Source organism: Euprymna scolopes, chromosome 20 (genome assembly GCF_053919585.1).
Source record: "Euprymna scolopes isolate OS-2025 chromosome 20, ASM5391958v1, whole genome shotgun sequence".
Taxonomy (NCBI): domain Eukaryota; kingdom Metazoa; phylum Mollusca; class Cephalopoda; order Sepiida; family Sepiolidae; genus Euprymna; species Euprymna scolopes.
The window spans coordinates 111,144,255-111,156,514 of NC_136501.1; the positions used below are offsets into that span (position 1 = coordinate 111,144,255).

At 36.8% G+C, this 12,260-nt stretch overlaps 1 protein-coding gene across 6 annotated transcripts in view; it reads right to left on the bottom strand.

Moving 5' to 3' along the window:
- LOC145241561 (mitogen-activated protein kinase kinase kinase 7-like) overlaps positions 1 to 12,260 on the bottom strand; it is a 621,914-nt gene that overhangs the window by 76,050 nt on the left and 533,604 nt on the right. For all 6 annotated transcript variants that reach the window (XM_080104629.1, XM_080104627.1, XM_080104631.1 and 3 more), the window contains one exon: positions 6,701 to 6,937. In XM_080104629.1, the coding sequence (XP_079960755.1) occupies positions 6,701 to 6,937 (237 nt within the window). The remainder of the gene's footprint in view (positions 1 to 6,700; positions 6,938 to 12,260) is intronic.

Below are 12,260 nucleotides of genomic sequence, written 5' to 3' on the forward strand. Positions count from 1 at the left end.
TTATTACCAGGCAAGCAAAAAACCTCAACAGATAAAATCAACAGTAGATTCTTTGATACGAGAGTAGTACATTTAAAATAGAAGAGAGGTAAGCTTCCTCCCAATATATTGCGATGGGTCCCTAACTAGATCAGGCAATCAATCTATTTGATCGAAAAATGGGCAATTTCACCAATTTCAAAGACAATAAAAATATACAAGTGTGAAATATTCGTTGATCGTTATTAAATCCCGGGCAGCATCAGGTCTCCTTGATGTAACGAATATGATTACATCTGGATACCACTTCGGACAAATGCAGAACATTATACTGGAACCTCACATAAAGAGTATATCAACTCTAACCACAAACATCCATACAATCACTAAATTATTTCTTGAATATAGTAGCTAAAACCACTCAACTATTTCAAACAAATATGTTGCCTTTACTTTGTTTTGGGCTTTGCAGGACATGATTGAGTTTTGCAAAGAACATATCAAAATCCATTTTTAATACGAACACATATCCAAGGAAATGGCAGAAACTCTAGAGGATGACCTCCAATCCGTAGTGGAATAGGGACAAAAATGGTTGGTCACATTCAATGCTGCTAAGACTAAGCTTGTTTCCTTCAATAACTACAAGAAACCTTCTCTACCACAAATAGCAATGGCCAAGAACACATTGCCTGAAAGTACTTCTTTTAAACTCCTCGGCCTAACGTTTACAGAGAATATGAACTGGAATAGATACATTGAGAGCATTGCCAGGGCTGCTGCAAGGAAGGTTGGCTCCCTCTACCATGCTAGAAAACTACTTACGCCTGACAGTATCCTACACCTCTATAAGGCAACCATTCGCCCATGTATGGAGTACTGTTGTCACATCTGGGCTGGTGCATCTGCTGCTTGTCTCTCGCTCCTGGAAAGGGTTCAAAAGAGAGTCGCCAACCTGATAGGTCCTGAACTGTCATCTAGGCTTCAGCCTCTGTCCCATCGACGAGATGTTGCATCTCTCTGCCTGTTCTACAAATACTTTAATGGTGAATGCTCTGACGAACTGCAAACACTTGTACCTCCCCGACGTAACTACCCCCGACAAACCTGACAAGCTACTAAGTCTCATCCCTTTACAGTAGAGATCCCTCGGTGCAAGAAAGCGTTTTACTCCAATAGTTTCTTCCCCAGAACTGCGGATCTTTGGAACTCCCTTCCGGGATTCTGCTTTCCCAACTGCAATGATATGCAGAAGTTCAAGTGTAATGTTAACAAACATCTTTCTACTCATCTCCCTTCATAATGACCCCGCTAATTAAGTCCCTGATAGTAGCCCCCTGCTTCAAAGTGGCACTGTGCCTTGTTTGGGGTGAAAATTGAATAAAAAAAAAAATTTTTTAAATATGAACACACCATCCTCAGGTGTATTCGATCTCTCTGTATGGGGGGGGGGGTCAGACCTTGACAGGAGGACACTTCTCATTAGAAGTAAACCCTGACCAGATATTAAAAAAGAAAAAAAAAAGGAGTGTTGTCTTCTCAAACCATCCAGCAGGGGTTCCTCTCATTGCCCGGGTGTGAGGGGTGTGTGTGTTGAGCAAAAGAAAAAAAAAAGTGGTAGTAGGAAGGCAGGCTTGAACTCCTAATGCAAAGAGAGAAAAGAAAGTTAAAGAAAATCTGACGTCTTACCCGTACTCCATAACGTAGTCAATCAAAAAGATGACTTGCAGAAATGTTATTGCTTTTAAACCTCCTACAAAGGTTGTGCTTAATGTGGGGGAAAAGCAGCCCCCCCCCAAAAGGGCACTCTAGCAGTATCCAAATAAATAATTATCTCAGTATGAAGGGTTTTCCGTACATTGACCAAGGACCAATTACAAAACAGATACTACTCGGGCGTTTGCGTTCGAATAGTTTCGCTTTATCTATAAATACAAAAGTGAAAATGTGTGTATGTATGTATGTTCGCTTTTTGTGTATGTCCGAGAAAGGCTTTTTTTCTGAGAAGCGATCGATTGACTCACTTCTTCTTAAAACTTTTTATATCACATCGAAATCATAATATCTACGAGTTAACAACGGGGGGTCGCCTGTCTATTTAATTTGCTCGACTTTGAAAAGATAAATATTCAACATTATTCGATCGTCGCATGTGCATTAAGCTTTTTCGTATAATAAAAGTGAAACTAATTCTGGCGGCATTTTTCCGGAAACGTCCGAAAGCAATCAGCTTTGGTCAATGTGGAGTGTCTCCTTATATCAGACAATTGCTATTCAATTTTGACAATCCCTTTTTTTCCTCACAACATCATCTTGGAGAAACACAAACAAAATAAAAAATCCTGCCCCACAGTAAATAAAATACTGCCCCACAGTCAAAGGTGACCTCATTAAGTACGGGCACCTGCCAAGTTTTAATACTTAAATAAATTCAAACATGTTTCTGTTATTATTTCGTGGTGGCCCAGTAGTTAACGTCGCACATTTTTTTCACACTTTAATTTCCAACTTCGACTCAAGGGTTCGGGTTCGATCCTCCATACTTACCTACCAAAACATTTTTTTTATTTTAACCCTCCCCCCTCCCTCTGACACAAACACCCGGGTGTTTTGATTTATCCAAAACTACACACACCTCCAAACACCCAGGCAATGCCGGGTACACCCCACTAGATTATATGAAAAAGACAAACAAACAGCCAACACAATGGCATGGTGGGAATTTTGTTTAACTCAATCAAAAAACGATAGAGATGCTGTCCGTTTTCGAATCTGAGATATTATGATTTGGGAAGTATGCGAAAAATTCTTGCGGAATCTATCCGACGCAAGAACCCCCACCCAAAAAGCCTTTCGTGGACATACACAAACGCTCGCACCCATTTTGGCCTTTATATAAATAAATAAAAAACCGTTGATAATGAGGAACCATAAATAAAAATATGAAGAAAAGTAAAAACAATATATTAGTAGGCCATCACATAGGATAAAAAGGGTCCCCTCAACCTAGGCAGGGATAGGCAAACAATGATGAAACCTTCTAGTCTCTGGAAGCGGCACTCCAGCCATGACAGAGGCCATCTAGGGCTAGCCATCAGGCCTTGATACCAGAGGTTCTGGCCTCTTATCTTCATATTTGGCAACAAAAAATAAGGAAATAAGAAATTAAAATCCCGGCCATGATCTCTTTTGTTACCACTATTAAAAGTTTGAAAAAAAATGGAACAAAACATGAAATTAAATCCTGATTATGAGGAGGGTAGTTTTCATTTTTGTTGTTTTTAACTATTCTGTACTTTCACCTAACAATTTAATAAACAAAATAAAAATTTCACTTGGAAATCTTATCAAAAGAAAATAGCACAAAAAAATAAAAAATAACAAAAATGTTGAACTGCTTACAGAATTGTTTTTCTTACAACAAAAAAAAATACACTGAGGACATTGCCAAGGGTGCTGCAAAGAAGGTGCACTCCCTCTGCCATACTAAAAAATTACTTACACCAGAGAGCAACCTCTCTACAAAACAACCATTCGCCCATACATAAAGTACTGTTGCCATATCTGGGCTGGTGCATCGACCACTAGTCTCTCACTCTAAGGGTAGGGTCCGAAAGAGAGTATCAAATCTAATAAGTCCCGCACCATTGGCCAAGTTCCAACTTCAGTCCCATCACCACAATGTTGCATAAGTTGTTGTAGGCTGGTTGAACTGACATCCTCCAAAGGAGGAAGTATTAACGGAATACTAAATTAACAAGCGGTCCCCAGTCATCTGTAATCTCTTGTGCATTTTAGTTAAAAAAAAACCAGTACCTTCAGACAGCCTGATCTGGTAACATCAGATGCCCTAACAGATATTACCAATCTGGACTAAAGTGGACCTGGGAGCATTGGTAACTAAGGGGCAACTCCATATTTCCCCACAGCCCCCAAATCGAGTTTCGCCACTGGATGTATTTTAAATTCATACCCAGGATCAATTCTGCATGAGTATCATCATAAAAAAACTAAGATACACATATTATGGCTAAGGTATTTCTTTGTCCAAAATGAACTTTTAATTCAGCTTTTGTGGAAGAGTGCAAGGCTTAGGCTTTGTAGCATCATAATTCATATTTCGAATGTCACTGATAGTAGGCCCCTACATTAAAGTGGCACTGAGCCTTGTTTGTGGTAAAAATGTAATCTATATATCTCTAAAAGTGAACATGTCTGTGTGTGTGTCTGTGTGTGTATGTGAGTGTACATTTCCCTACGCAATAACATAAAAATATTAATGGGACCCGTGAAAATTCCACAGTTGTATCCTTCAGTTGCTGCTGAAATGCATAAAAGAATGACAACAGAATTTGTGACACATTTCCACACTGTAGACATCTTGTGCAATTGCAGACCCCACGCACTATATTCTTATTATGTTTCAGATGAAAAGAAAGAAAAAGAAAAAAAGAAATCTATATATCTATAAAAGTGAAAGTGTTTGTGTGTGTACATTTCCCTACACAATAACTCTGTCAATTTTCAGTCTACAGACTCGAAATTTGATATACAGGGTATGGAGATATGAAAATCTTTGTAATCCGTTTTCAGCCAGAAATTTGGGTGTTAAGGGGTCAAAGTTCAATGATTTGACCTTTGAGAACTCTACCAAACTCTTCCGCCAATTTTGGGAATAAACACTTGAAATTTTAGATATAGTTTCCTTGGTTGGTTGGTTGTTTTACGGCATATCAACCCTTTTCAGGTTATTTAATGCTGAATCCGATGATTTTAAAGAAAAATTTTTTTAAGAGAATATATTTGTTTTTTGCAAGTCAGTTTCTATTTAACCCATAGTTGGGACCCTAACAGGTACTACCACTCCGGGTCAGAGTGGACCTGGGAGCAATGGCAATTAAAGGGTGGTTCCACACTCCCCAGAGCCCACAAGCTGGGGCCTCACCATCGGATATAGTTTAAGGTCATATCCAGGACCAAGGTTCCTTGGACATGGATAATAACTTTATTTAAGCCCAAAACAATGTTAAGGTGTCATAATAGGGGTCAAAGTTAAAAATTTTTTTACCTCTGCGATCTCTATCAAATTACTCAGACAATTTCTGTCTGAACATTTGAAATTTTACATAAAGGATATTCAGAGATAGGGCAAACTTTTTAATCGGTTTGGGTCGCAAATTTGAGCTACCAATATATAAATATATGTATGTATATAGGTTTGCATGTCTGCCTAAAACCTTCAACAGAGGCGACGGATTTTCATAAGATCAGTATCGTTTTGAAGCTCGACCCTTCAGACGACAAATACAGAAAAATTGGCTAAAAACATTTTCTTCACCCTCACTGGGCACTTTTCTACAGGGAGGGGTCGTTTTTTCACCGATATTTTCAAAAGTTCTCCCCTCTTTTTCGATTGTCTAGCCTTAATTTAAATCTACATCACTTCCGGTTTGATGGTGGTCGTAACAGCAAAGAAATCACGTTTTTTTCCCATTCTTTTCCTCCTTCGCTGTATGGGTTCAAGCCTGCCTTCCTACTACCATTGTTTTGTTTGTTTTTTGCTCAACACACACCTTCAAACACCTGGGCAACGCCGGGCACCCATGCTAGTAATGCAAAAAGAAAAAGAAATATGAAAAAAGAAAAAAGTAAAGAAAAAAGAAAAAAGTAAAGAAAAAAGAAAAAAGTAAAGAAAAAAAAAGGAAAGTAAAGAAAAAAGGAAAGAAAAAAGGAAAGTAAAGAAGAAAAAGGAAAGAATAAAAAAGAATTAAAGGAAAAAAGAATAAAATAAAAAAAAAATAAAAGAATAAAAAAAGAATTAAAAAAGAATAAAAGGAAAAAAAAGAATAAAAGGAATAATAAAAAAAAGAATAAAAGAATAAAAAAGAATAAAAAAAGAATAAAAGAATAAAAAAGAATAAAAGAATAAAAAAGAATAAAAGAATAAAAAAGAATAAAAGGAAAAAAAAAGAATAAAAGGAATAATAAAAAAAGAATAAAAGAATAAAAAAGAATAAAAAAAGAATAAAAGGAAAAAAAAAGAATAAAAAAAGAATAAAAAGAATAAAAAAAAATAAAAGAATAAAAAAGAATAAAAGAATAAAAAAGAATAAAAGGAGAAAAAGAATAAAAGGAATAATAAAAAAAATAATAAAAGAATAAAAAAGAATAAAAAAAGAATAAAAGAATAAAAAAGAATAAAAGAATAAAAAGGAATAAAAGAATAAAAAGGAATAAAAGAATAAAAAAAGAATAAAAGGAAAAAAGAATAAAAAAAGAATAAAAAGAATAAAAGAATAAAAAAAGAATAAAAGAATAAAAGAATAAAAAAGAATAAAAGAATAAAAAAGAATAAAAGGAAAAAAAGAATAAAAGGAATAATAAAAAAAATAAAAAAAGAATAAAAGAATAAAAAAAGAATAAAAGAATAAAAAAGAATAAAAGAATAAAAAAAATAAAAGGAAAAAAAAGAATAAAAGGAAAAAAAAAAGAATAAAATAATAAAAAAGAATAAAAGAATAAAAAAAGAAAAGAATAAAAGAAAAAAAAGAATAAAAGGAAAAAAAAGAATAAAAGGAAAAAAAAGAATAAAAGGAAAAAAAAGAATAAAAAAGAATAAAAGGAATAATAAAAAAAATAATAAAAAGAATAAAAAAAGAATAAAAACAAAAAAAAAAGAATAAAAGGAAAAAAAAAGAATAAAAGGAAAAAAAAAACTTACATGCAATAAATTGATTCCTTGGCGGCGTTTTCTGTTCTGCAATTTGTGTCGGTTGATTCCACATGCTCGGCACATCACTTTTGGCTGGGTGAGAAGTCGAACGCTTTGGAAAATCGCAAATGATACTTTGCCCAACTGATTCCGGGTAGGATTTCACCTGTTTTAAGACTCTGGTCGGACTATTGGAACGGGGTGTCGATGCACTGCTGGAGCCATGACTGTTACCCAGGTCAGCACCTAAAAATCAAAATTTTTTAAAATTACAAAACATACAATGTTTCGATAATCATTGACCTTCTATAAGTGTATCGTATCAAAGCCTGGAATCTTTCTATTAAACTCAAGAATCTGCATGGAATTTTGAATGGAACGCAGATATAACATACTCTTGTTCTATTAGTCATGACTGGATAAAAGTCCTAACTAATCCGCAATTGTATTTAAAGTATCGCTTGTACTGAAGATTCAATCTTAAACTTCCCGAAGAGATTCACTTGCAACTGAATTTCACAAAGTACTTTATCCACTAGGTCAGGAGTTCTTGTACACAAATCTAGTATAAAACTCAAACACATTTACATTTATGATATCACTGGGTCTGGTACGATCATGTTCACACACTGGTTCTCGCTAGATCACCGAAGTTAAGCAACGTTGAGTCTGGCCAGTCCCAGATGGGTGACCATTTGGGAAAGCTAGGCGCTGTATGTACCCTCTGGGATGGTTGGACGTGGGGCCAGTACCCTCACCCTGAAAAAAAAGAATTCCTTGCTACAAAAGCATTTACAAAGTGTAGATGGCCGATGCTCCTCCAATGCCTCAAGGCTATAAATGGATGGATCATATCACTGGTTTTTACTACACAAATATATATATATATATATATATATATATATACACACACGCTAGCAGGACCTGTGGAAATTCCACTGAGGACTCATTCACATGTAATATATTGATGTTGGCATTCTGTAGATGTTCAGTGTAAATGGAGACGCTCTGATATTATTGTAGCTTTTTTGTTAAAACTGAAAAAGAATTTATCTAAGCTAGCACGAACGCCCGTCAAAGCCCGGTCGTAAAGTACGCTTAAATATGATATTTTAATTCTTGCGGATTTTGTATATATTATTATAGAGCTAATGTGCTATCGATTTTTATATATTATAAAGTTGCAATTTCAAAAATAATACCCCTCGCTTTTTCGATTTTTTTAAATCTATATATATAAAAGCGAAAATGTATGTATGTATGTGCGTATGTTTGTGTGTCTGCTAAAAACTTTCGACAGATACAACAAAAATTCACAAACTCGGTATCATATTGAAGCTCCATCCTTCGCTCAAAAAATATCGAAAAATTGGCAAAAAAAAAAAAAATTTCGACGGGGGGGGGGGGGGGGGGGGTCAACAAAAACGGCCCTCTCGACCGGTTCTACACATGCGTCAGATGACATCATGACCTGATTTAGTTTAAATAGTTGAAAAACTGAACAAATTTTGTGTACGTCGTGTTAGGTCAGTTGATTAGCGCGTTGGTTCATTATCTAAACATTTTGGGTTCGAATCATGGTGTGAGATGTCTTTCTTTTCGATTTTTTAAATTTAAATATTGAACCAGTGTTATTTAAGTAATTTTTCACATAACGTTCGTTTTTCTGTTTTTTTTTTTTTTTTACTTCGCTTATCCACCCCCAACCAAACACCCAAAAACACCCGGGTATCCACCGATTTTTTAAATTTTAATATCGAAACAGGCTTATTTAAGCCATTTTTCACGTGTTCGTTTTTCTTTTTTCATCGTTCGTTTGCCTTACGTTAGTTTTTTTGTGTTTTTTTTCCCGCTTAAGTGTTAACGTTGTTTTCTTTTTTTTACTTCATTTATAACAAACAAACCTACGTCGTCGTCTTCGTCGTAACGCTCGACAACTTCCGGCCACGTACCTGTCAATTTGGTTCTTAAATAAATTCAAACATCTTTCACTAACTCATTCTGGCTGGCCGATTTTATTTTCAAACTTCCCCTCAGGGCTTCCGGTTCGATCCTACTACCCCCCCCCCCCCCCCCGGTTTCTTTTTTATTTAACACCACACACACCTACAAACACCCGGGCAACGCCGGGTACCCCCGCTAGTCTATATATAAATCTCACCTGTCTGTTTAAATGTATGTTTGTATGTCTGCCTAAAACTTTCGACAGAGGCAACAGATTTTCACAAGATCGGTACTGTTTTAAAGCTCGACCCTTTGGACAACAAATATCGAAAAATTGGCTAAAAACATTCCTTAAACCCTCAACTGAGCACTTTTAAAAAGTCATCCTCTTTTCGATTGACTAGCCTTAGTTTAAACATTTGTCACGTTTTTTCACGTTCTTTTCCTCCTCCTTGGTACGAGTTCGATCCTGCCTGCCTACAACCACTTTTTTTTTTTTTGCTCAACACACACCTCCAAACACCCGAGCAATGCCTGGAAGCCAGGCTAGTGCTTAATAAATAAATGGTAAGATGGACAATATCTTGAAATTTGGAATATACACCTTTTTATTATATCCTTAAGGATATGTTAAATAGAGATATGTGAGTATTTATTAATTTTCAAAAACTTGATCTTTTATTGGTAACACCTTTCCTACAATTGGTGTTAGCATACAAGCATATACCAGTTCATCAATCAATTTTGCACAACTGGGCTTCATCAGCGCATAGTAAAAAAAAAAATCTTTAAAATATTTCACATACAACGTTTCTTATTAACACAGCGGGTATTCATTTAAAAAAAAAATTATTCATAGCATATATATAAAACATTAAACTGGATTAAGCTACATTTTAAATTAAACACTTGCTTTGCAATGCAATAATGCATTGCAAGGCAAGTGTGTTTAATTTAAAATGCACATGAAGCCTGTTGGATACTTTATGTTTATTACTATATACATGTAGCACGCTAGAAAATTAAATCGCTTCCACATCACCAGACTGAGGAATCTGCTTGACATAGGCTGGCAGGAAAGGATACCAGACACAGAAGTCCTCACTCGTGCTGGACTCCCAAGCATCCTCGCTATTTTGAAAGTTCAGCCCGCATGCCAGACTACACACTACCCAAGAAGCTTCCGTTTGCTGAGCTCCAACATGGCAAGTCCTCCCATGGCAGCTAGAGAAAACGATTTAAAGACACTCTGAAGGCATCACTGAAAGTCTTCAACATTGATCCGACATCATGGGAGCAGACAGCTTTAGATAGAGCCAAGTGGCGGGCCACTGTTCATGAGTGTGTCTGCAAATATGAAAGTAACCAAAAAGTTGCTGCTGATAAGTGCATAAAAGACAGGAAGGGCAATGTTTTGAAGCCCTCGACATCTGTTATGATTGCCAGTTTTCACTGCAATAGAACTTTTCAAGCAAAGATTGGGCTTATCAGCCATATCCGCACTCACTGATGATGACTCTCCCCACCCTACCCTACAGGATGATCAGATGGCCTTTGTTGTTCCGACAGATAAACAGCATACAACACATATGTAGCAATACGCCATTCAAATGGCTGGATAAATAACATTTCAGTTAAGCTTACATTTGTCGTATTCACCCACGCAAATTCTGTAGATGTAAAATGTAAAAATGTGTCTCTTTGTGCGGATGTAAGACAAAGCAATACCACGTGACAGGGTGTCCATTTTCTGTCCAATCAATGCTCGAAGAAAACACTTTTCTAAAATCTTTTTCTAACAGCCTTCACTGGGAGCCACTCAGAACCACGAGTAAGCAACTCGCTGCACAACTCCGTCTCGACGTAAAATCACCACTTTGCACATCTTTGCCTCTTTCTCTCTTTGCCTGTCGTTCCAGCAACGCAAACACAGAAAAGTGTTTTTGCCGCTCAACATAACTTGTTTTACGAGCAGAATTACTACTCGGACAATCAACTCGGACATATTTGCATGGAAAGGATTTACCCTTGATTGGATCTGATTTATTCTAAGAAAATATTTTATTCCTTTTTTTCTCCTATTTCTTTAAAAGCACATTCGTTCCATCCAGAAAAACTCTCAGTTTATTCCAAAATCAAAAAAGTTTTCTCCTGTGCGATGACGGAGCGCAAAAGCACACATATTTATAAGTGGTAAGAGTTTAGGCTTCTTACTATGAGGTCCCGATTTCGAATCTCACTAGATTCAGCCACTCTGATGAGTCGTAGACGATTAAACATGTTAATGGATAATTATGACGAGGGTAGATAATCCTGCTTAGTATATACACCATCGCTTTCATTCTTCATCATAATATTATGCCTGAAATCATACACCGTCTTTAAGTGCGGTTGTTGTCTCGGTTACCGCTGTCGATAAAAACCTTTTAGCATAAATCCCCTGCATAGACACTATACATCTTACATACGGATAAAATAGAACCACAACCCAACCACCCCTATACCTCCCCCTGAATCTTAAACACAAACTCCTTACTTTATTTAAAATTATGATAGAAACCCTATACTCCTTTTTACACTTTATTTAGTACGATACTCCTTTATCTTAGAATTCAATTTAGTTTCCCCCTAACGACATCAATAATTTTATTTATTTCGTTCCTGATGAATCCCACGCTAGACGTCACATCCCCATTATGTTACATAGCATCTTCTCTACTCTTCTGATGAGAAGCATTAGGCTTCGAAATATCTTGGTATAAATAGTCCCCTTTATCCCCCAAGTAAATGTATGTATACCCTTATTAAATAATCATTCGTTGACATCTATGCTGATGACACGACCACCTACGGCAACACATCAAAGGCTGTAAATGACAAAGAGCTCTCTGATTCTCTCTCCTCTGATCTCGAGCGCGTGGTTCAGTGGGGGAAGATGTGGCTGGTTACCTTTAATGCATCCAAAACTAAACTCCTATCCTTACATCATCAACGCTCTGATCCCCAGCTGGCATCAATTGTGATGGATGGCTCTCGTCTGGGTGAGGCCCCGTGTTTTGACAAGCTTCTGGGTTTGACCTTTACTCCTGATCTGAAATGGAACACGTACATCAAGTCTGTTGCCAAGGTCGCTGGAAAGATGGTGGGATCCTTCTACCGCTCCAGAAGATATCTCACTACTGATGCAATTCTCTATTTATATAAAAGCCAAGTACGTCCAAGGATGGAATACTGTTGCCATATCTGGGCAGGAGCTGCTAAAAACAGCCTATCCTGCCTTGGCAGAGTACAAAATAGACTTTGTGGCTTAGTGGGGGATGCCCTTTTCTCTACCCTGCAACCTCTCTCCCAAAGAAGAGACGTTGCAAGCCTATCCTTGTTTTATCGTTATTTCCATGGCAGGTGCTCGTCTGAACTCCAATCTCTGGTCCCCCCTCGCCAATCTTTCACGAAAAACAATCGTCTAGCTAAATCCACTGTCAAAAGTTTCCCCCACTCTTTATCTGTGCCTAAATCAAAATGCGGATTCCATGAACAAAGCTTCTTTCTTAGAACTGCACGCCTGTGGAACTCTGCTCCGTATGCCTGCTTCCCACCGGACTACAACTTGGATGTGTTCAAGTCC